This window comes from Dipteris shenzhenensis, chromosome 4 (assembly GCF_047967505.1).
Source record: "Dipteris shenzhenensis isolate YYH24624 ecotype China chromosome 4, Dip_SZ_1.0, whole genome shotgun sequence".
NCBI classification, from domain to species: Eukaryota; Viridiplantae; Streptophyta; class Polypodiopsida; order Gleicheniales; family Dipteridaceae; genus Dipteris; species Dipteris shenzhenensis.
Genome location: NC_141599.1, coordinates 50,748,909 through 50,768,976, shown reverse-complemented (window position 1 = coordinate 50,768,976; position 20,068 = coordinate 50,748,909). Strand labels below are relative to the sequence as shown.

The 20,068-nt window shown below is 45.8% G+C and overlaps 1 protein-coding gene across 3 annotated transcripts in view; it reads right to left on the bottom strand.

Annotated features, from left to right (window-relative positions):
* LOC147903000 (uncharacterized) overlaps positions 1 to 15,489 on the bottom strand; it is a 61,124-nt gene extending 45,635 nt beyond the window's left edge. For 2 of the 3 annotated variants that reach the window (XM_087374036.1, XM_087374039.1), the window contains exons 1-3: positions 15,400 to 15,489; positions 15,254 to 15,324; positions 14,726 to 14,905 (exon numbers count right to left, since the gene is read on the bottom strand). In XM_087374036.1, coding sequence (XP_087230162.1) covers positions 14,726 to 14,905; positions 15,254 to 15,301 — 228 coding nt within the window. In that variant the 5' untranslated portion in view covers positions 15,302 to 15,324; positions 15,400 to 15,489. The other variant, XM_087374038.1, reaches the window with a different exon arrangement.
* Between the last annotated feature and the right edge of the window lie 4,579 nt (positions 15,490 to 20,068).

Here is a 20,068-nt window from a genome sequence, read left to right as displayed (position 1 = left end):
GGGCTTCTTCACAAACTCCAATGCATTCCCACTTGCAGTTGCTTGCAGACTTTGGCTCAAAAACCTCAGCAAGCTCTGTAACATGCTCAATGGTTTGAAACTTGTAGACCCTATTATTATATGCCAAGGAGCATACAATCCCTAAATGAAACACCACAACTCACCTCTATCAACTATATCCTTCACAAAGAGGGAAAGTCTTTTGCAGTCTATGCATAAGCATCTGCCACTATTTGCTCCTCCTCAGCAAGGATACAAAAGTAATGACCATCAGGCTCTTCACAACTGCTCCCACGTGACACATATGTTTTGGTAAATCCCACATGTCTTGCGACCAAGTGTGGACATAATCATGCAAATGCAAACCCATAAAATGATCTTGTCCTGTGGGCACAATCCTGCAAATGTATACCCGCAAAATGATCTTGTAATCATCATCCTTAAGCTAGAAGTGGAAATAATCTTCCACCTTTATAATCCACTCCTCGAGCTAACTAGGGATCCGAGTGTGTCCCCTTTAGACTTATGTATTGTGAGCGTGTTCTTGACATCTTTATCAACATAACTCCCCTTCATGGGTATCAGCCCTACTCAAGGCTCACATAGTGATGAACTGGCAACTGATCAATTCAGGGCTAAGGGGCTTGTTGAGAAGACACTCTATGCGTTTTTACTGTGGCACAAATGTGGCATTAACATGAGAAGCATTAACATGAGACGGACATCATGCATATACCACTTACACAATTGCAGCCTTTTTGGCCCTGCAAAGGGTCTTAGGGAAGGAGCGGAGTTTTGGGACGTGGGTTGGGAAAGTGGGGGGTTTGTGAATAGTCGGTCAAGTTGACCGAGTTAGTAGGGCACTAGGGTTAGGTCTTAAGTTAATGGTATAGTTAGGAATGTTTGATCCGGCTTTCTTGTAGCAAGTTTCCTGCCCAAATTTAGCAAGTTTGTTGCCCATTTTCACTCTATTTTTGTTAAAGGGATGATGATCACTCTGGTTACTAGGCATATTGGCTATGGCATCCATCCCAACTCATCCCTCTCCTGCCTCTCCTCTTGCTCCTGCTCCCCCCTCCTCCGACTCCACCTCTGTTACGCTCTAGCCGAGGTAGCATGACCTCGGAAGAATCAGTCGACATTTCCCTTAAAGGATCTATGTTTGTAATTATTTGTTTGCACTTCATGTAAATGATCGGGAGGGAATTAATGTCAAGGTCCTAGGTGAGGGTTGATAGCACCAGACTAGGTGGATCTAAGGCTAAGGGCCTAATGCAAGGAATGTGCCTAGGGGCAAGGAATTTTAAAGCATCCCAAGAGAGGGGTGAAATGTTGCATTAGGAAGGCTCTATGATGATGACATGTGGCATCTAGATTCATCTAGGGAGATGGGGCTTGTTGAAGCTAGAGAGAGAAGAGAATGAAGTATTCACGTATGTTTTTCGGACTGTAATTCTCTGTCAGCTCGTGTGCTTCAGCAAGGTTGGCTGGGAGGAAAGAATTGGTGCTGCTCCCGTGATCTGTAGTAGGAAATAGATGTAGTGTCTAACAATTGGTATCAGAGCCAAGTTGGTTGCTAGGTAGAGCGGAAGAGAGAGAGACGAGCTGGGTGACGGAAGACCAGAGTTTCAAGAAAAGACGTGGAGCTGTGAAGTCGAAAGACGAACAGTCGTCAAAGGACCAGAGCGCCAGACCAAACGGAGAGGCCATGCGGGGCCTGGCCTTTTGGTGCTCAATTTTTTGCCTCTACCTGGATATCTATGTGTGTACCTCGTAAGCGTCAGGGGAGGTCTGGACCTGGATTATACAGAGAAGCTGCTAAAGTCATAGTTGACGACGAAGCTTGGAGCGCAAGTGTGACGACAAACGCGTGGGCGTGAGATACGACGGGTCTTGTTCGCTCCAGATTTGCCACGCGTGACGCCCAACAGAGAAACAGTAAAGGCATATGTGACCTCCACACGACGGGCAGATTTGGTTGGCGCTGCCCGTGGTCTACGACGGAAACAGTGATAGTATGACGGGAGGGCCTTCGATGAGATTCGTGGATGAGCGACGTGCGGGCAGGATTACAGAGGTTATCGGGAGCCTTTAAAAAAATATGCTTCGTCACTTCGTCATATCTCCCGCTATCTGGCTACGGGTCTAGCTGGCCCGTAATAGTTTTTCACCTGCTTCCCTGGCGCACTTACAGTCAAAGCTCTCCAACGCCACGCAGCCAGCTCGTAAGCTGAGACTGGATCGACGCTCAAGTAAAGCTCTTGGTTGCAGACTTGTCACAGGAGCGTAGGGGCTTGAACAATGTGGAGCTGAGACAGATTCCCTCAGACAGATTTAGACCAGGGAGCTTTTGTTGGCCTTCGTCAATTTTGTGTTTTTTTTCTCGATCTTAGTCTGTGTTGATGCTCTACTTGTATGAAGAGGGTCTCGTTAATAATTAGTCTGCATGAGGGTTCGATCATATAGCAGGGACAGATTATGCTTGAGATTATGCCTATGTGCTTCAGTCGGAGTTAGTTTGCAGGAGCTTCCCTAGTATAGGGAAAAGCGCTATTTGGGATATATGCCTGTGTCAAATGCCTAGTCAGTGTGCATGTGGGATTGCAGGAATTCCCTAGTATAGGGAATTGTGTCAGAGTGCCAGTACACTGAATTGCGTCAGTTTGTAAATACAGTTTTCTAGTGGTGTTTAAAAAAAAAACAAAACAAAACACCCATTGAACTGAATGGAAGCAGAAGAAGGGGCTTCCAGGAGGGACCCTGGTGAGTCAGGAGTCCGGCCGACCCAGCAGGTGTCGCGCCCAGTAGCTCATACCTTATCTGGTAGGATTGCATTGCTTGAGGATGTCTTGCAACAACTATTAGCGCAACAGTTACAAGCCAATGCAGGGCAGTCTGAGCTTAGAAGAGTGATACACAGTATGTCTACCAGACCTTCTCGAGATGAGAAGGGAAAGGCTCCAATGGAACCGGAGTCTAGTGTCCATATGGTTGAGCCTAAGAAGGCTAAAGTACCAAATATTGCCAATTACAGGCCAGAAAAGTATTCTGGTCAGATGAACGACCGTAGTTCCGATGTCATTGAGACCTGGTTACACAAATAGGACAAGGCGTTCACCATTTGTGAAATCAGAAGAAGATCCGTGAGGCCACCCACATGTTTAGTGAGGCAGCGGATCGGTGGTGGATTAAGCAACAAAAAGATGGTATAGCATCCACTACCTGGGAGGGGTTTAAAAGAGAATTCAGGAAACACTTCTTACCTCCTGACGAAGCATCCCGAGCTTGGGATCAACATAGGAACCTTCGTCAAAGAAATTTATCAGTGGCAGAATACATTGATAAGTTTCGAGAGAGTGTAATGAAGGTTGATGAACCCCTACCTCAATCAATCCAAGTGAAGGATTTCATATTTGGATTGAATGATCGAATAAAAATGGAAGTTCGGGCTAAGTACGCGAACACGTTAGATGATGCAATAGCCATAGCCCTAAACTATGAAGATGCCAAGGGCAGCAAGCCAAGTGGGTTTGCACAGGTCGGAACCCAGTATGGATATCCGAAGAAATCTGGGCTTAAGAAGAAATGGATTAGTAGAGGGAGTGGTTCTCAGCCGAGTGGTCAAGCCAAGCAGGTGAAACCAGCTGAAACTCCTAAATCAAGTACCACCATTGGAGTGAAAAGGAAAGTAACCCCAATAGCAGCCCGGGCTTGGTCTAAGTCTCCCTTAAACCCAGAACAAAGGGAAAAAGCGAGGAGAGAAGGCTTATGTTTTGGTTGCCTTTAGCCTCATCAGTGGAAGGATTGTCCACGTAACAAAGATCGTCGAATGGCTGAGATGGTGATCTTAGAATGCAACGTGGGGATGGACGAAAGTCCCAGAGCGGAAGAGATGCACATTCAGCTAGCGGGATCTTCTCAGAGGTTAGTACCTTGTTTGTTATGTGTGTCTGTTGCTAAGCTAGTAACGAGTGCACATGATAACATCCTATCTAAGCCCGCAGCAACGGGGTATACAGCCTTTAATGATACGGAGTTCATTAAAATGAAAGGGCAAGTGGCCAATCATGATGTCATTGTGTTGTTTGACTCGGCGTCAACTCACAATGTGATTAACTCCAAACTCGTGAAGAGGCTGAAATTAAGGACAAGTCCCTCTGACTATGCGTATACAGTCAGGATGGCAGATGGAAGTTCAACTAAAGTATGGGACCAAAGGGTTATCCAGTTGGAGCTTCGTATTCAGGACTATGCTGAGAAGCTTGATTTTGAAAGGACCAAGCTTGCTCATGCGGATATAGCCCTGGGTATGGCGTGGCATTCTAGGAAGAATCCAGCCATTGATTGGAAAAAGCACGTATATCAGTTCAAGATGAATGATGTGCTTTATGTCTTGTGAGGTGAGAAAGATATACCTTAGGGACCGTTGGTTTTCGTGATGGAAATCCGAAAAGCTCAAGAAGAGTTTTTATTCCTTTGCACAGCATCGGTAGAGCCGGTTGATGATTCTTCGGCTAGCACTGATGTTACGCAAAGTGGTGAGATGGCCAAGCTGGCTAATCTTATAACAGAGGAGTTCTCTTAATGTTTTAGGGATGAACTACCTTATGCGTTACCTCCAGAGCGGAATGTTCAGCATAAAATTGAACTGATTCCGGGGGCAGAACCTGTAAATAGACCTCCCTATAGAATGAGTTTTATTGAAGAGGCGGAGGTGCGTAGACAACTGGAAGAATACCTCAAGTTGGGGCAGATTCAACCAAGTTTCTCACCTTTTGCTTTGCCAGTGATATTAAAGAAGAAAAAGGATGATAAGTTTCACCTCTGTATAGATTACAGAGCATTGAATAATATCACTGTTAAGCACAGGTATCCGATGGCTCAGATTGATGGTTTGCTAGATGCATTACATGGAGCCGTGATTTTCAGCAAGATAGATCTTAAGTGTGGCTACCATCAGATCCGGATTAGAGCCGAGGATGTGCAGATCCGGATTAGAGCCGCGGATGTGCATAAAACTGCTTTTAGAAGCAAGTTTGGTCATTATGAGATTTTGGTAATGCCCTTTGGACTTACCAATGCTCCAGCAACATTCGTCATGCTTATGAACGATTTACTACGTCCGTATATCGGAAAGTTCGTAGTACATTTTATTGACGATATCCTGATCTTCAATAAAAGTATTACTGAGCATCGTGAACACTTAAGAATAGTGTTTAATACTTTGAGGAAAGCCAATCTTTATGTAAATAAAAGGAAAACAATACTGTGTATGGTTAGGCTTCAATATTTAGGATTCATAATTACTCCACAGGGGGTAGAAATGGATCCGAAGAAAGTGGCTGCGATACTAACTTGGCCAATCCCTCAGAGTCTGACCGCGTTGCGATCATTCTTGGGGTTTGTCCAGTTTTATAGAAGGCATATCAAAGGATATTCCGAAATAGTATCGCCATTGACTGATTTGACCTCAGATAAAGTACCTTTTATATGGGGACAGAATCAACAAGAAAGTTTTAACACCATAAAACAAGCTGTGGTCAAAGGACCGATGTTAAAAATAGTTGATCCCCAGAAACCGTTGTTCCTGGAAACCGATGCAAGTGGCATTGCAGTAGGAGAAGTCCTCCTTCAAGAGGGAAGGCCAGTAGCCTTTGAAAGCAAGAAGCTTTCTCCCTCTCAAAGGAATTGGCCAACTCATGAATTGGAGTTGTATGCTGTTATCCATGCTTTGAAAACATGGAGGCATTATTTGTATGGTTCAAAGTTTTATGTGGATGTGGATCATGATACTCTGAAACATTTTTGTAAACAACCTGACTTGAGGGGCCGCCAAGCTAGGTGGGCAGAGCTCATGCAGGAGTTTAATTTAACGATTCAGTACCGAAAAGGAAAAGATAACAAGGTTGCTGATGCGTTGTCTCGCATTATGCACAACCTGAGTTTCACGGTATTAGAGAGTGCTCTAATGACCGAAATTAGAGAAACTCAAAAGGTGGACGAGTTTGTCCAGAGCTTATGGCCTAAAGCTCATGTGTTAAAACCCACGGAAAATGAAAAGGATGACCTAGCATCCAGAAAAGGCCAAACTTATGCAAGATATACCATAAGGGATGGTATGCTGAAAAGAAATGGCAAGGTTGTAGTACCTAGTCAGAATGATCTCAGGCAGAGAGTCATTCGACAGTGCCATGATAGCCCATGTGCGGGACATCCAGGGGTCAGAAAGACATATGATCTCATGAAGCGAGATTTCTTTAGCATATTCATGAATATGTGACACAGTGTTTCTCGTGTCAGGTAAGCAAGGCCGAGCGGGTGAAGCCACCCAGACTTTTACAGCCCTTGGAAATACCACTAAGTAAGTGGGAGAGCATTTCCATGGACTTTATTGTAGGGCTGCCTACGACACAAGGAGGGTATGATTCTATCCTTGTGGTGGTTGATCGTCTAACTAAGATGGCTCACTTCATTCCGACTAGAGAGTCTGTTAGTGCCCCGCAAGTGGCGGATTTGTTCATTAGACATATATTTTGTCTGCATGGATTGCCTAAATCCGTAGTGTCAGACAAAGATGTCAAATTTACTGGTCATTTTTGGACAATGGTATTTGAGACACTGAGGACTGAGTTGGGGTCAGACGGAGAGAGTCAACCAGACTTTAGAGGATATGCTGAGAGCATATGTGTCATTGAGGCAACATACATGGGACAAGTGGTTGCCATTGTTGGAGTTTGCCTACAATGATAGAAAACATTCCTCTACGGGGTTCAATCCGTTTGAGCTGAACTATGGTTATAGACCAACAAATCCAACTATAGTTGGAGTACCTCAGAAAGTGCCTAGTGCCGCCAACTTTGTGGTTCAGATGTGGGAGATACTAGCACTTGCGAGAGTTAATATCCACCAGGCTATGGATAGAGCCAAGGTGTATGCGGATGAAAACCGGTCTATAAGAGTATTTAAGGAAGGAGAAAAAGTTTTTCTCAGAGTTCCTTCGCACTCGAAGTCTTTAACTTCAGGAGAGTGTGCTAAGTTATCACCTCGATACTGCGGACCGTGGTTCATTCTAAAGAGAATAGGCAAGGTAGCCTATAAATTGGAATTGCCACAGGGGTGTAAGATGCACCCGGTTTTTCATGTTTCGCGCTTAAAGAAATTTTTACATACAGGTGACTCACTAATCAAAGGTGTGGTTTTGTTTCAGGAGATAGAGGATAATGCGAGGCGCAAACCAACAAGAATCCTGGACCGAGGAACAATGCAAATACGAAATTGGAAGATACCCACGGTGTTGGTTGCATGGCATGGTCAGCCTCTATCCGAAGCTACATGGGAATCCGTATACCAATTGCAGAGAGTGTTCCCAGATTTTATCATCGAGGACGCCGATGTCTGAAGAGGGAAGGAATGTTACGCTCTAGCCGAGGTAGCATGACCTCGGAAGAATCAGTCAACATTTCCCTTAAAGGATCTATGTTTGTAATTATTTGTTTGCACTTTATGTAAATGATCGGGAGGGAAGTAATGTCAAGATCCTAGGTGAGGGTTGATAGCACCAGACTAGGTGGATCTAAGGCTAAGGGCCTAATGCAAGGAATGTGCCTAGGGGCAAGGAATTTTAAAGCATCCCAAGAGAGGGGTGAAATGTTGCATTAGGAAGGCTCTATGATGATGACATGTGGCATCTAGATCCATCTAGGGAGATGGGGCTTGTTGAAGCTAGAGAGAGAAGAGAACGAAGTATTCACGTATGTTTTTCGGACTGTAATTCTTTGTCAGCTCGTGTGCTTCAGCAAGGTTGGCTGGGAGGAAAGAATTGGTGCTGCTCCCGTGATCTGCAATAGGAAATAGATGTAGTGTCTAACAACCTCCAGCGCAGAAACCAGCCCTCCCTCACGTAATAGTAAGTTCTCTCACCTCCACCAATCGTAACTTTTTGCAATTCATCGCAGTCGTTGCACGGTTTGTCAACATTCACTTTGAGTGATTCATCGCAGTTGTTTTTCCTTGTTTACCAAATCAATTTCCAGCCAGGTGTGGTGGCGAGGATCAACTCTCGACGCTGTCATTTTTTTTGTGGCAATAGGCCCTCCGACAAAAGAAGTCAAGCTCGTTTCCCTCACTGTACAAATTACAAATACGATAATGCTCACAACTCCTTTGCACGAACAACTGTGTCCACCAATGTAGAGTGAAAAAGAACAAGCATCCGATCATACGCTCAAATGGTCCAGAAAAAAGATCTACGAACCCCATAAAACTTGACTGACTGTCTGTTATTTGCTCAATAGGACTCCAAAGATCATACTCACATCCTTCTCTGTGCTTCATGGAAACATCTACATCCTCTGCTTGTTTTGCTTTCTACCTTGTTTTCTCTTCTGCCCTTCTACTTTCTACAACTCCCGTAGACACAAACTCTTCTGCCCTTCTACTTACTGAGCTGATATCTCCTAGCATTACTGACCATGTAATGAAAGAAGGGGATGCTCTTCTCTCGTTGCCCTGCGCCAATCCACTCCAACTCTCTGGGGTCCCACTGCAAATACCTGATGGGAACTCCCCCATAGAGCCAAAGCCTCCAAGACCCGGTGGAGAGTGGCCGGGGGTCTGGGTCTAGGAACCACTCTGAATCTGATCCCTGCACCAAAAGACCTACAACCCTGATAGGCTGAAAAGCAGACTCAAGCAAGATGTCCTCCGTGGACCTGAGCAATCTGCCACCATCCTGGACACTAAAAACCAAAGCATCCTCATGTGCATCTCGAAAGGCCAAACCCTGAAGCGGAACACCGCCTCTCTTAAAAGTACCTGCCCAAGTGGAGGAAGTGAGTGGCATATCATCTGTGTCTACCCAAACCTCTGGAAGGGCTGCCTCAATCTGCAAGATCCTCCCTGCACTCCCTCTGAGATGTCCTGTCAACCTTGATTTGGTCTCCTCTGGAAGACTGCAAAAAGCTTTCCAAGACCCCATAGATGATGCAGATCCCCTCTCCCACCTGGACCACTGCATGTAGAGTGAGGCACCCAGTGGTCTGCCATGATCATCTAAAATACTATCATTCCACATGATGGGTTGCCTATCAATCTCTTCCCGAGAGGAAGGAGGAATCCTGCAAAGGGTGCTTCTGAAACTGGCCCAAGCTTTTAGAATGGCAACCATGAGAGGGGACGAAGGTGATCTGAGGTGTGATGTGGTGAAGATCCACCTAACACTGCTCATCCAATCTCCTCCTAAAGAAGGTGTTCACCTCTGTATGCTGCTAATAAGAAAGTCCTTCCACGGTTCCTGCCCTGGCATAAGTCCCCGCACCACCATCTTGCAAAGTAAAGCTCTGCACTGTAAATCTGGATCAATAATATTGAGACCCCCTTCCTGTGTAGGGAGAATGAGGGTCTCCCAAGCCACCCTGGCTAAGGCATCTACTGTGCCATCAAGCCCACTCCTGAGAAAGTTTCTGATCGGTCTTCTGAGCTGAATGATGCAGTCCCTAGAACGGCACCAGCATGAACAAACAAACCAGGCCGTGGCCAAGAGAACCTGGTTAACCACCACAACTCTAGAGGCAAGATCCAGCTTGGCTGAGCTCTAAAAAAGAAGCTTCCTTCTTATGCTCTCTAAAACGGGAGCAAACTGCTGCGTGGTAGAAATATCCAAGCCGACCTAGCAGCCCAAATACCTAATAGGCTCACTCCTCTGAACCCAAGTGAATCCTATGTCAAGCCCCCAAACTGGAGTGTCCTCATCACTGATCCAAAAACCATTGGATTTATTCAAATTAATATGCGCCCCTGCCGCCAAGCAAAATAAATCCAATGCTGTCCTGAAAGAAGTGAGCGTCTGTGGAGTGGCATCCAAGTAAACTGCTGTGTCATCTGCCAACTCACTGTCAAGTAGCTCCTCTTCCCTTCTAATGGGAAGTCTCAGTCCAAAGATGTCAGCTTGAGATCTAACATAGATACTCATAGCTTCGGCCACGAACAAAAAAAGGAAAGGAGCAAGGGGGCATCCCTGACGGACTGATCTCGAAATCTGAAATCTCTCACCCCTTACCCCATCAATAAGTACCTGGCTGTGGGCTGATCTGTACAAAGAGGAAACACCTCTGATCCAAGCATCAGTAAAGCCAAAGCGTAGAAGGGTGCCCTTCAAAAAACCCCAATCTACTCTGTCATAAGCTTTCTCAAAATCCAAAAGTAGAATGGCAAGACTCTGGCCACTCTGCATGGCCCACTCTGAAGCTTCCTAGAAAGAGAAAATGTTATCAAAAATGCTTCTGCCATGCACAAATCCCGTCTGAGTGTCATGAATAAGATCAAGGAGAAGAGGCTGCAATCGGAGGCTGATAGCCTTGGCCAGAATCTTGTAACAAGTCCCCAGAAGTGTGATAGGCCTCCACTGGGACACTAAATTTCTGCAACCTCCTTTTGGGATAAGGTGGATGAGACCCTCTGTAAGCGACTCAGGCATCTCGCCAGAGTCTCAAATGGCCTACAGGGCTGAAATAATATAGTCTCCAATCATATCCCAAAATGCAATGAAAAAAGACGGGGTGAGGCCATCCGAACCTGGGCACTTGCCCTTGTGAAGGGCTGAAAGTGCAGTCCTAAACTCTGTGTTGGTGAAAGGTGCATCGAGTAGAACATGCATACCCGCATTCACCAACACAGGGATGCATGTCTAGCATCCTCCCTATCATGTGTCTCAGGATCAGCAGTAAGAAGGGTGGCATAGAAATCTGAAGCTATGCGTAAGACATCATCACGCTCTGTCTGTAAAACCCCATGTGAGTCAATAAGCTGGGATACACTCTCTCTACTATGTCTAGGGCCAAGAGTAGAGAAAAAGTGTTTATTGACTCTACCACCCATCTGAATCCAGAAGGAATCCCGTGCATGAAAGGCATACTCTGCTCTCTGATCAAGCAATAACTGCTGATGAGCCCTTGCTGCAGCAAGGCGCTCCTGAATCCAAGCATCTGAAGGCCGTTTCTGCTCTTCCCTCTACAAAGCTACCAACTATTGGTGAACACCAATCTCACGTCTGAGAATATCTCGTCTCTTGGTACAAGCAACTGAGCGGTAGAAGTCGCTAATACCAGAAAGGGCAGCAGCTACATGTGATGGATATGGCTGCCCACCCTGGACATGAAAAAACCATATCTGCAAGGCTGCCTCTGTAAGGTCCTCCTCTGTGTAAAAGGCATCTGGAATCCTGATGCTGGCAGACCGGCCTCTCAAGTGAGGCTCTGAGATAGCCAGCACAACAGGAAAGTGGTCTGAAGTGGAAACCCCAGCAGCAATGCATACCGATCCACCTCTGTCTAGTGCCCAGTCATCTACATAGAATCTGTCAATGCGTGCATGAATAGGCATCTACTGCCTCCTGTTCCACCAAGAGAACAGGAGGGATTGTGGCTGAATAAGAAAGGCATCATCCCACCAAGTATCTCTGCCACAGAAGTGAAAAAGGAAGGCATCCCAAGCTGCTCTCTCCAAAGAGTGAAATCCGCCTTCTCTACCCCCTTTTTTGTCTGACAGTAACTTGACCATGTTAAAGTCACCTCCAATCACCCATGAATCCACAATGGGGGCCCAGGAGAGCAAAGTCTTCCACATAAGGACACGTTCCCCTCTAATGTTAGAGGCATACAGGTTAAGGAAACCAACCTTACGCCCTCCAATCAAAAGAATAATCCACTGAGCTCTAGAGGGAATAATGACTCCGTGTCCAACAACTAAGGGGAGAACCGACTGCGAAACTGAAATAGAAGTGCCCCCCCTGGTGCCCAAGGTAGGCGACCAAAAAGTATGGCCAGAAAGCAACTTGCCTGACTTGGCACAATCTCTAGAATCCAGCTTGTGCTCTTGAATAAATAAGATATCAATGGAGCCCCCAGTAACACCTAGATGAAGCTGATCCCGGATCAGCTGTCTACGGTGGCGACGTGGGACGCCACCTAGGCCCTGTATGTTCCAACTAATAATCCTCATTGACGGGAGGATGTAGAGTGGAGCACCTTACCTGACCTAGTGGCGGAAACAAACTCCTCAACAGGGGAAGACCTCCTACTCGAGGAGGGAGGGATGGAACCAAGTGGCGGAAAATCAACAGGGGAAAGAACCCTGCCACCTGAAGAAGAAGCCCTATCAACAAGAAACCCAATCACTGGCTCCCCAAAAGTAGCGGGCACAAACTCCTCCTCTAGGAAATCTGAACCATCTGCCAGGGCTGAAAACGAGTTCCTGTGAAGCAAGCCAGACACCGGAGTGCGAAGGATCCCTTCTGAGGGAAGAGGATCAATAGTGTAAACCATCCCCTTCCCCCTATCCAAGGGAGGAAGTGAGGACTGCTCTCTATCCTCTGTCTGCCCAGCCGCGGAGACCTCTACTGCCTCAAGAAGAACGTCTGGCACTGCTGGATCTAGGGAAGAAGCTGCAACCGAGGAGGAGGTCGAAGCTTCAGTGTCTCGGACTGTGCAAGGTGAGACTAGAGGGATAGCTCGAGGTGAAGCAGAGTCCACTAATGTACCCTCGTGAACTGAAGGAGGGATCTGCACACGTGCCGGAACCCACTGGAGAGCGTCGCGTGCCCCTGAGGTAGGTGGGGGTCGAGGAGCAGGTGATGGACCTATACCAACCCCCTATCGAGGCCGAGGAGCAGGTGTTGGACCTGTACCACCACCATCCTAAGGAGGACCGCCATGCGAAGATCGAGGAGCAGGTGCTGGACCTGTACCACCCCTCTGTCAAGGCCGAGGAGCAAGTGCTGGACCTGTACCACCCCCCTGTCCCCCCTGTCGAGGCCATGGGGCGGTAGCTGTATTAGAGGGCTTCTTGGGCCTTTTCTTCTTCCTGAGGCAATCCCTGGCAAAGTGTCCAATGGTCCTGCATATCCTGCACTGGTCCTGTCTACCTGAAATCTCTACTCTCTAGCGAAAAAAGGAACCATCCGGGCGTTGGATCATAACATGATCCATCTTGAGGTTAGGATCCTTACAAAGGACCCTAACTCTAGGTACCCCATCAGCCTTGGTTGCCTCTGCTGCAGTCAATGGCAACCCAGGGAGGGGTGGGATCTTAGCAACTGCGCCAAAATGCTCCCCAATAACAAAAAGAAGTCGATGGTAAACTTGGGGAAGCCCCGGGAATCTGATGAAGAGCGAAAAGATTTCCTTATCTGCCTCCACTGGGTCGAAACCAATATGAAAGGCTTCAAAGAAGATCTTCCTGTGTCCCAGGTGTAAAAACTCAGCCTTAAGCACAGTGCTCGCAGCCTCTAGAGTGTCAAAAACAACCTGGAAAAAACCTCGTCCCAGAAGACGAACATCTAACAATCGTGGAGTGAGGTCTGGGGGGAGAGCCGCAAGCATCCAGTCTCTGGCTTGGGATCTGGAGGGGTAAGACCCGAAGATGCGTGCTAGCAACGTGGTAGAGCATTCAATCTCTACATCCTTCTTGAGCTGCTGCAACTCGTCTTTAGAAAAGGTAATAGTTTTCGCGGCCGGTAGAGGTGGAGTAGGATTGGCTGACGGAGTATCCATCGCCAATCGAGGTGAGGAGGCCGACTCTGACAATTTGGAGGCTTCTTCCGCTCCAAAAAAAAGCTGTGGGAGATAGGGGGGTAGAAAACAGGGAAAGGAGGTGAGGAGGGAGCGGGGGGAAGGGGCGAGGAGGGGAGGGGTAAAGGGGAGAGGCTGAGAGGCTGAAGGGGAGGGGGCAGGCTGAGAGGGAGGGAGGGGGCAGGCTAGGGAGAGGAAAGGGAGAGGAAGGAGAGGCAGGAAGGGGGCGGGCTGAGGGGCGGGCTGAGGGGCAGGGAGGGGGCGGGCTGAGAGGGAGAGGAGAGGGAGAGGAAGGAGAGGGAGGGGCAGGGAAGGGGCGGTGCAGGCTGAGAGGGAGAGGAGAGGGAGAGGAAGGGGCGGGCTGAGAGGCAGGGAGGGGGCGGAGAAGCAGGCAGGGAGGGGGCGGAGGAGCAGGCTGAGAGGGGGAGGAGAGGGAGCAGGGGGTGAAGGGAAGGGGGAGGAGAAGGAGAGGAGGGGGCAGGCTGAGAGGCAGGGAGGGTGCGGAGAGGCAGGGAGGGGGCGGAGGAGCAGGCTGAGAGGGGGAGGAGAGGGAGCGGGCTGGAAGGGGGTGGGCTGAAGGGGAGGAGGGCAAGAACCTGTATATTCACCATAAACGTTCTTCTTCGCACCTTTCACAGCACAGATGTGATGCACCGTGATTGGATCATTTGTGCTCACAGAAGTGTTGTTGTGACTCTTGGAGCACAACACCCATCTCCACCATAAAATGCAGACATTCAGTTGGTGAGCCTCAACTGTGCTCTCAACATTATTACTTGAATGCACCGTTTGTAAGGGCTCCCAAACTGCCTTCTAATAGGTAAGTTTTGTTTTGTGTGTATTTGGTCAACATGGTTTAAGTATGGGTTAGTAGTAGTTTAAGGGCTTCTAACACCTCTTTTCTCTCCTCTTGTTCACTCATCACCTTTCCCCATATTCCTTCACCTTCCCTTGCTTTTTCTCTTTTCCTTTCCTTCCGTTCCTCTTTTACAAGTTATTGGAAATATTTATCAATTTACACTTACACTTATAATGACACTCCAAGAGGCAGGGCCTTAGTGGGATCTCCACCTTGTTAAATACGGAAATATACACAAATTCTCCTTATGAAGATGGACTAGACCACTCCATTGACGACGGCAGAAAGATTCAATAGATACCTGCAATGCATCACGGGCAGTTATAGCCATAGCAGCTGAACTAAATCTGGCAAAACCCATTGGCTGGTCGCCTTTGAAATTCATTTGCGATGCTTCATAGCCTGGCCACCATCTTAAAAGGTTTTGAAGTTCCCTCTCTTTGACATCCGGTGGGAATCCTAGCACAAAAATTGTCCTCACCTGAACAAAACAAAATGTCCGAAGGTGCTACAATCAAGTTCCAGTTCGCAGTGTCTTACGATTTATGTCATTAGTTTGCACGGTATCCCTTATGAAGTAGAGCTAGTCATAGGCTGACGTCAAAGAGCATGGAAACAAAAGACTAAAACTCCGTTAAAGATACGTAAGCCTTTGACGAGTCCCATCGCTACACATGCAAGGTAGCTAGCCCCATAACAGTTAGATATGCCAATGAGCAGTGGTTAGAACAACATTTTCTATCTTGGAGGCCAATGCACGTATTTCTACCATGAAAACAGAAAATGCAAATGCTCGTTCACAAAATGAAGCAGAACATCAAGCACGAACCTCGTCGTTGTCAGGCACGGCGTAATGTAGATGACCTGAGCCTGCCATGTTGTCCTGGACCGAACGAGAATCTGCGGAAGATGGAAATGAGTATCCAGAAGTAGGGATACAATTTTCGAAGACCCAAAAAGCCAAAGCTCCAGTACCTCGTCAGGACTCCCTCTCTAAAAGGCCTGTCGTCAATCGCGACCAACAAAGCCGTAGGGAACCCCTTTGCCTCCCGCTCTACCACCCGGGATTGAAATTCCGACGAGAATGTGAGCAGTTACGTACGTTGCTGAAGCTGTCGTACTGTGTTAGTTACGTGTTGTGGAGACAATTTTATTTGGTTAGTTCTCGTGAGTGACGCGCAGACACACACATGCACACTTTATTCAAGCGCTCTGTTCTACGTTTCGCTTGGAATCCCTGCGAACCCGCCATCACTTTGCTCAAGCTTCGCACTCGTGCAGAAGTTGATGGGCACTTCTTGACGAAAACACACACGTCACATACTACAAACATATTAGTTTTCCATTTTTAGTCACTAATTACTACTGCAGTTGATACTTCGTGTGGTTTAAGTAACGCACGTGTGAGATTTAGAGTATCCTTCTTCCTTGTTCTTGTTTGCACTCCCTTCCATGCAGAGCTGTAGTTACAATTTTGTAAAAAACTGTCCCCCAGAGTTTCTTGCTTGGTTTAATATCTCTCTCTCACACAGTTTGCATGACTTTCCTATGCACGGGCTTCCACCACAGGTGTTGCAAATTAATCATCCAATCATCTTGACAATTGTTTTCCTTTGATGGAACCAATTTGAAGGCAATGCTCACGAGTACTTGTACTCACTTGTTATATAATGAAATCTTCTTGAGGCTTGTAACTCGAGGTTAAGCTTAAAGAAAAAAAAAACTGGGTGTAGTTTGTGGGCAAGATTTTCTCGCTCATGTTGGATTATTTTAGCTCGATGGGCCAACGCAACAAAAATGCCACACTATGAGGCAAAATTATAACAACCTCGAGCTAGCATTCCCACGCAATTGCGTTGGCCTTCACATCAAATATATTTTTAATTGTCAGATAGGGGAGCCAATAACAAAAGGAACCAGAGTGTAGCCTTGAATCACCCAACTGGAGAGCCCAACTTTTCGTCTCCAACAGGGCTGAGATATGACACCAAAAAGTAGCACCTACAATCACAAGGTATTGTGGGCGAACACACCATGCATAGGCATTGGCTAGCATATTTGCCGACTTAGCATTGTGTGAGAACGCTTCCTTATGCCATGGTATCCCTGTTTCGACTAGGCCAAAGAATCCATGTCATATTGTTCGGTATGGGTTACTCTGGAATCTCTTTCAATTCATTTCTTTCCTCATACTCGCACTCTTGCAGCTTTGCTTGGGTGAGTTCATGTTTCCCATCAAAATTTTTTCATGCCAGGCAGAGATGTTCAAGTGTGCATTCTTTGGGATATGCAAGTGCCTATCGCTACCTTCGGAATATTGGCTTGGATATGTCCTTCCCATATCGTATTCCCCTAAATTTGTCATCTTCCCCAATGCTTGTTATACATATCAAAAGCTTGGTCATTTTGCCCTAGAGTGTTCTCTACAAGGCAATTGAGCTCCTCTTCCTCCTCATTGCTAATGACTATCCCTCCCAAGGTTGTGGTGGAGAAGTTGCCTTTCCAGGTTACCAAGAAGCAATGGAAGAAGGTTGAAAGAAAGATGCTAGCACAATTGTCAATTCCAATCCCTTTCATGTCTTGAGCTTACATGCTACTTATGCTATGGTAGCCCCCTCAGAACTGCGGGAGGTGTTTCAAGATGACACTTCCATAGATGTCGTTGGGGATATGGCCACTTGAGTCACAAAGGCTTGGTAGGGTTAGACTATGTGCATGGTGTGAGGTAGCTCTAAGGTGAGTAGTTCTGACATAGACAAAAGGAACAGTAGTAGAGCACCATTACGAGTGATGAAGGTAGACAAGCGAACAATCTGTCATGGGCAAATTATGGAGCTAGGTCATACAAGTTTGGTGTGACTTTAAAGCAAAATTCTAGTAGGTAGAAGACTTGATAATGAGCATACATGTTGCAAATCTGACAATCTACTATGGATTTTCAATGCACGGGACAACTTATGTGGCACGGTGGTGAGCAACGCGGCTGTGGATTGCATGACTTGAGGACCAAAGAACAAGAAGTTTGACTTGTGAGCCCTTTTGACCTTTGCCTCACTAAGTTTGCCATATTCTACCATTCTTTGAACACTATTGTTAGAGTTTGAGACTATCCATCCTCTAAACACTGTTGTTTGAGCTTGCTAAATACTTACTTCACTAGCCTTGTCTACCCATGTATCTGCCATCTCTAGTCCTTTGTAGTCAAACTTGCAGTCTACTCCTCACATGCCATGTCACCTTAGCTTTGTAGGTCACCTACTTGTGCACAATGTGTAGCCACTCATATAGTTCGTTTGCATCACCACATCTACACAGTGCCACCCTAGAATCCCCTTTGCCTCTCCTAGCTCAGCAACATCTCAACGTTTCCCCAACACCACTTGTCTAGCTATGCTCTATCTAAAAAAACCATGCTTTGAAATGAGGAATTTATTCCAATAATAATCCTAAGATTTGTCCTCATCATAGGCAGAGTGTGCAAACTATTGCTATTTTTGCCTTGTGAGGATTTCTAGATTTGCTAGCCATTGGCCATTTCTTTACTTTTTCCTACATTTTGGCTCTCAATTTCTTAGAATGCCTAATCTTCTAGGACTACTAGACAAGTTCCTCCTCTTCCAAGGCCTTCTCTACTCTGGGATTTCATGTCCTCCTCTATGTGGAAGGACCATGGTGTTGTTTTTGCTGTTGATGTCGTGATGCAAATAGAGACTGTCTGCCATGGTTGTTTCCCCTTCCTTTGTTAGATTGACCAATGTTTCTATCTTTGTCCCTATGGCGTGCATCGCTTGTGACCATTGTAGTCATGAATGGATCTAGTATTTGCCTAGTCCATTAAGAGTAGTCTATTCTAGCAATTTTGACTCGATCTCTTGAGTGATTGAAGTTAATTGATCTTCAATTCAGCAAAGTTACTAGTCAGGTCATGTTTCTATTTATCACTTTTGAAGTTTTACTCAACTTAATTCCCAATAAGATGATCCTAGACATGTTGGCATGATACAACTCCCAAGAGCCTTCCATGCATTCATGATAGATGTCTAACCTCCGAGGATGGGTATGACATCATTAACATTGAAATTTATTATATTTCAATGCTAGCCATGTTTTCTCATCGTAGCTCTTGAAGGTGACAGGAGTTGACGAACTCAGAAGCTAAGGTTCGTGTCTCCTTTCTATCTCTATACTGATGTCACACCATCACTTGTGATGGAAGATATTGAACATATTGAATTTTCAATTTTCAAAATTTATATCATCTAGCTTGCTACTAATAGTCTTGTGTGAAACATGTGTATGATATGTGGCAAAAAAGTGCCCATGATAGCCAAAGGTTTTACAAGGCTTGATATAAAAGTGCAAGAACTAATGCCAAAATTGTCAACTAGTGACTTGACAATGGTGGCATGTGAGTGAAACTATCCTAAAATCAATAATTACAACCACCACGTGAACCATAAAGTCTGAAAACTGCTCACAACTACTACCAAGGTATTGGTAGATTCGTACCAAATAACGGGCCAATGAATTGTTGTCTTCCTCGATCTTTGTCACTTTCACGAATAGAAATTTTGCAAGTTGGAAAAATCAATGTATGGTTTGAAAGAGGCACCCTATGCATGAAATGCAAGAATTCACCATCATTTATTGGCATTTATCTTTCAATAACTAGATTCAGATGTTCCCTTTACACCACAAAGACTGCATAAGATATCCTTTGAGTAGTTTTTAATGTTAATGATTTGATCATCATTGGCTCCAACAGACATCTCATCTCAAAATCCACAAGTGAGCTCATCCTAGATATTGACATGAAGGATATAGGTAAACTCCATGGTTTACTTGCGGTAGAAATATGGAGGCATGACACAGAGATCACACTCACACAAAGGATCTGCAAGCAGTTTCATCTACATGACTACAAGCCACTCCCGATCCCTATTAACACAACCTTCACCATAACCATTTGCATAATTAGTGATGGTTATTTTATGGAAATGGCCATGGCATCAGACCTTTTTTTGTAAATGATAAAGTATCAAAGTAAGAATCTATATGAGCATTGCTACAGAAGCATCATAATGATTGTTGGTATAAATGTCGATATATTCATATAGATGATTATATCAATGTTGTTACTAGTAACTCTGATCAATGTTTTAGGATTATATCGATGCACATGCGCGTGTCTGTGTGCAAGTACTGCTCAAAGGCACATGTTAGATCTATACATTTGAGGACAAGCCATCCCAGTCTTCCATAGTAGCTACATACTATGTAGCCCCAAAAATGCTCCATGAGTAGCATGTCATCCTTTCTACTCACTGTTGGAGTGCCACCATCTCCCCCTTCCTTTGAGTCCTCATCATTAGAGTCATCTCCCCTTCCTCTAAGTCCTTGATAGAGTCATTGGGTAGCTCCTCTATGTTAGGCTACATGTAGGTCCAGTCCTCCTCTGCAGTATTGTCCTCATCATGGCCACCACTCATCCTAGAGGTGTGCTTCATTTTTGCCGACCATTTTTCACATGTGTGAAGGTCTACCTCACAAGTGTACACATTGAAGACACAAAATATATGTATTTAGATTAGAAGCTCTCTTGGTGATTGCATAAATTAAAGTTTGAGTTGAAGGTTCAAGAATA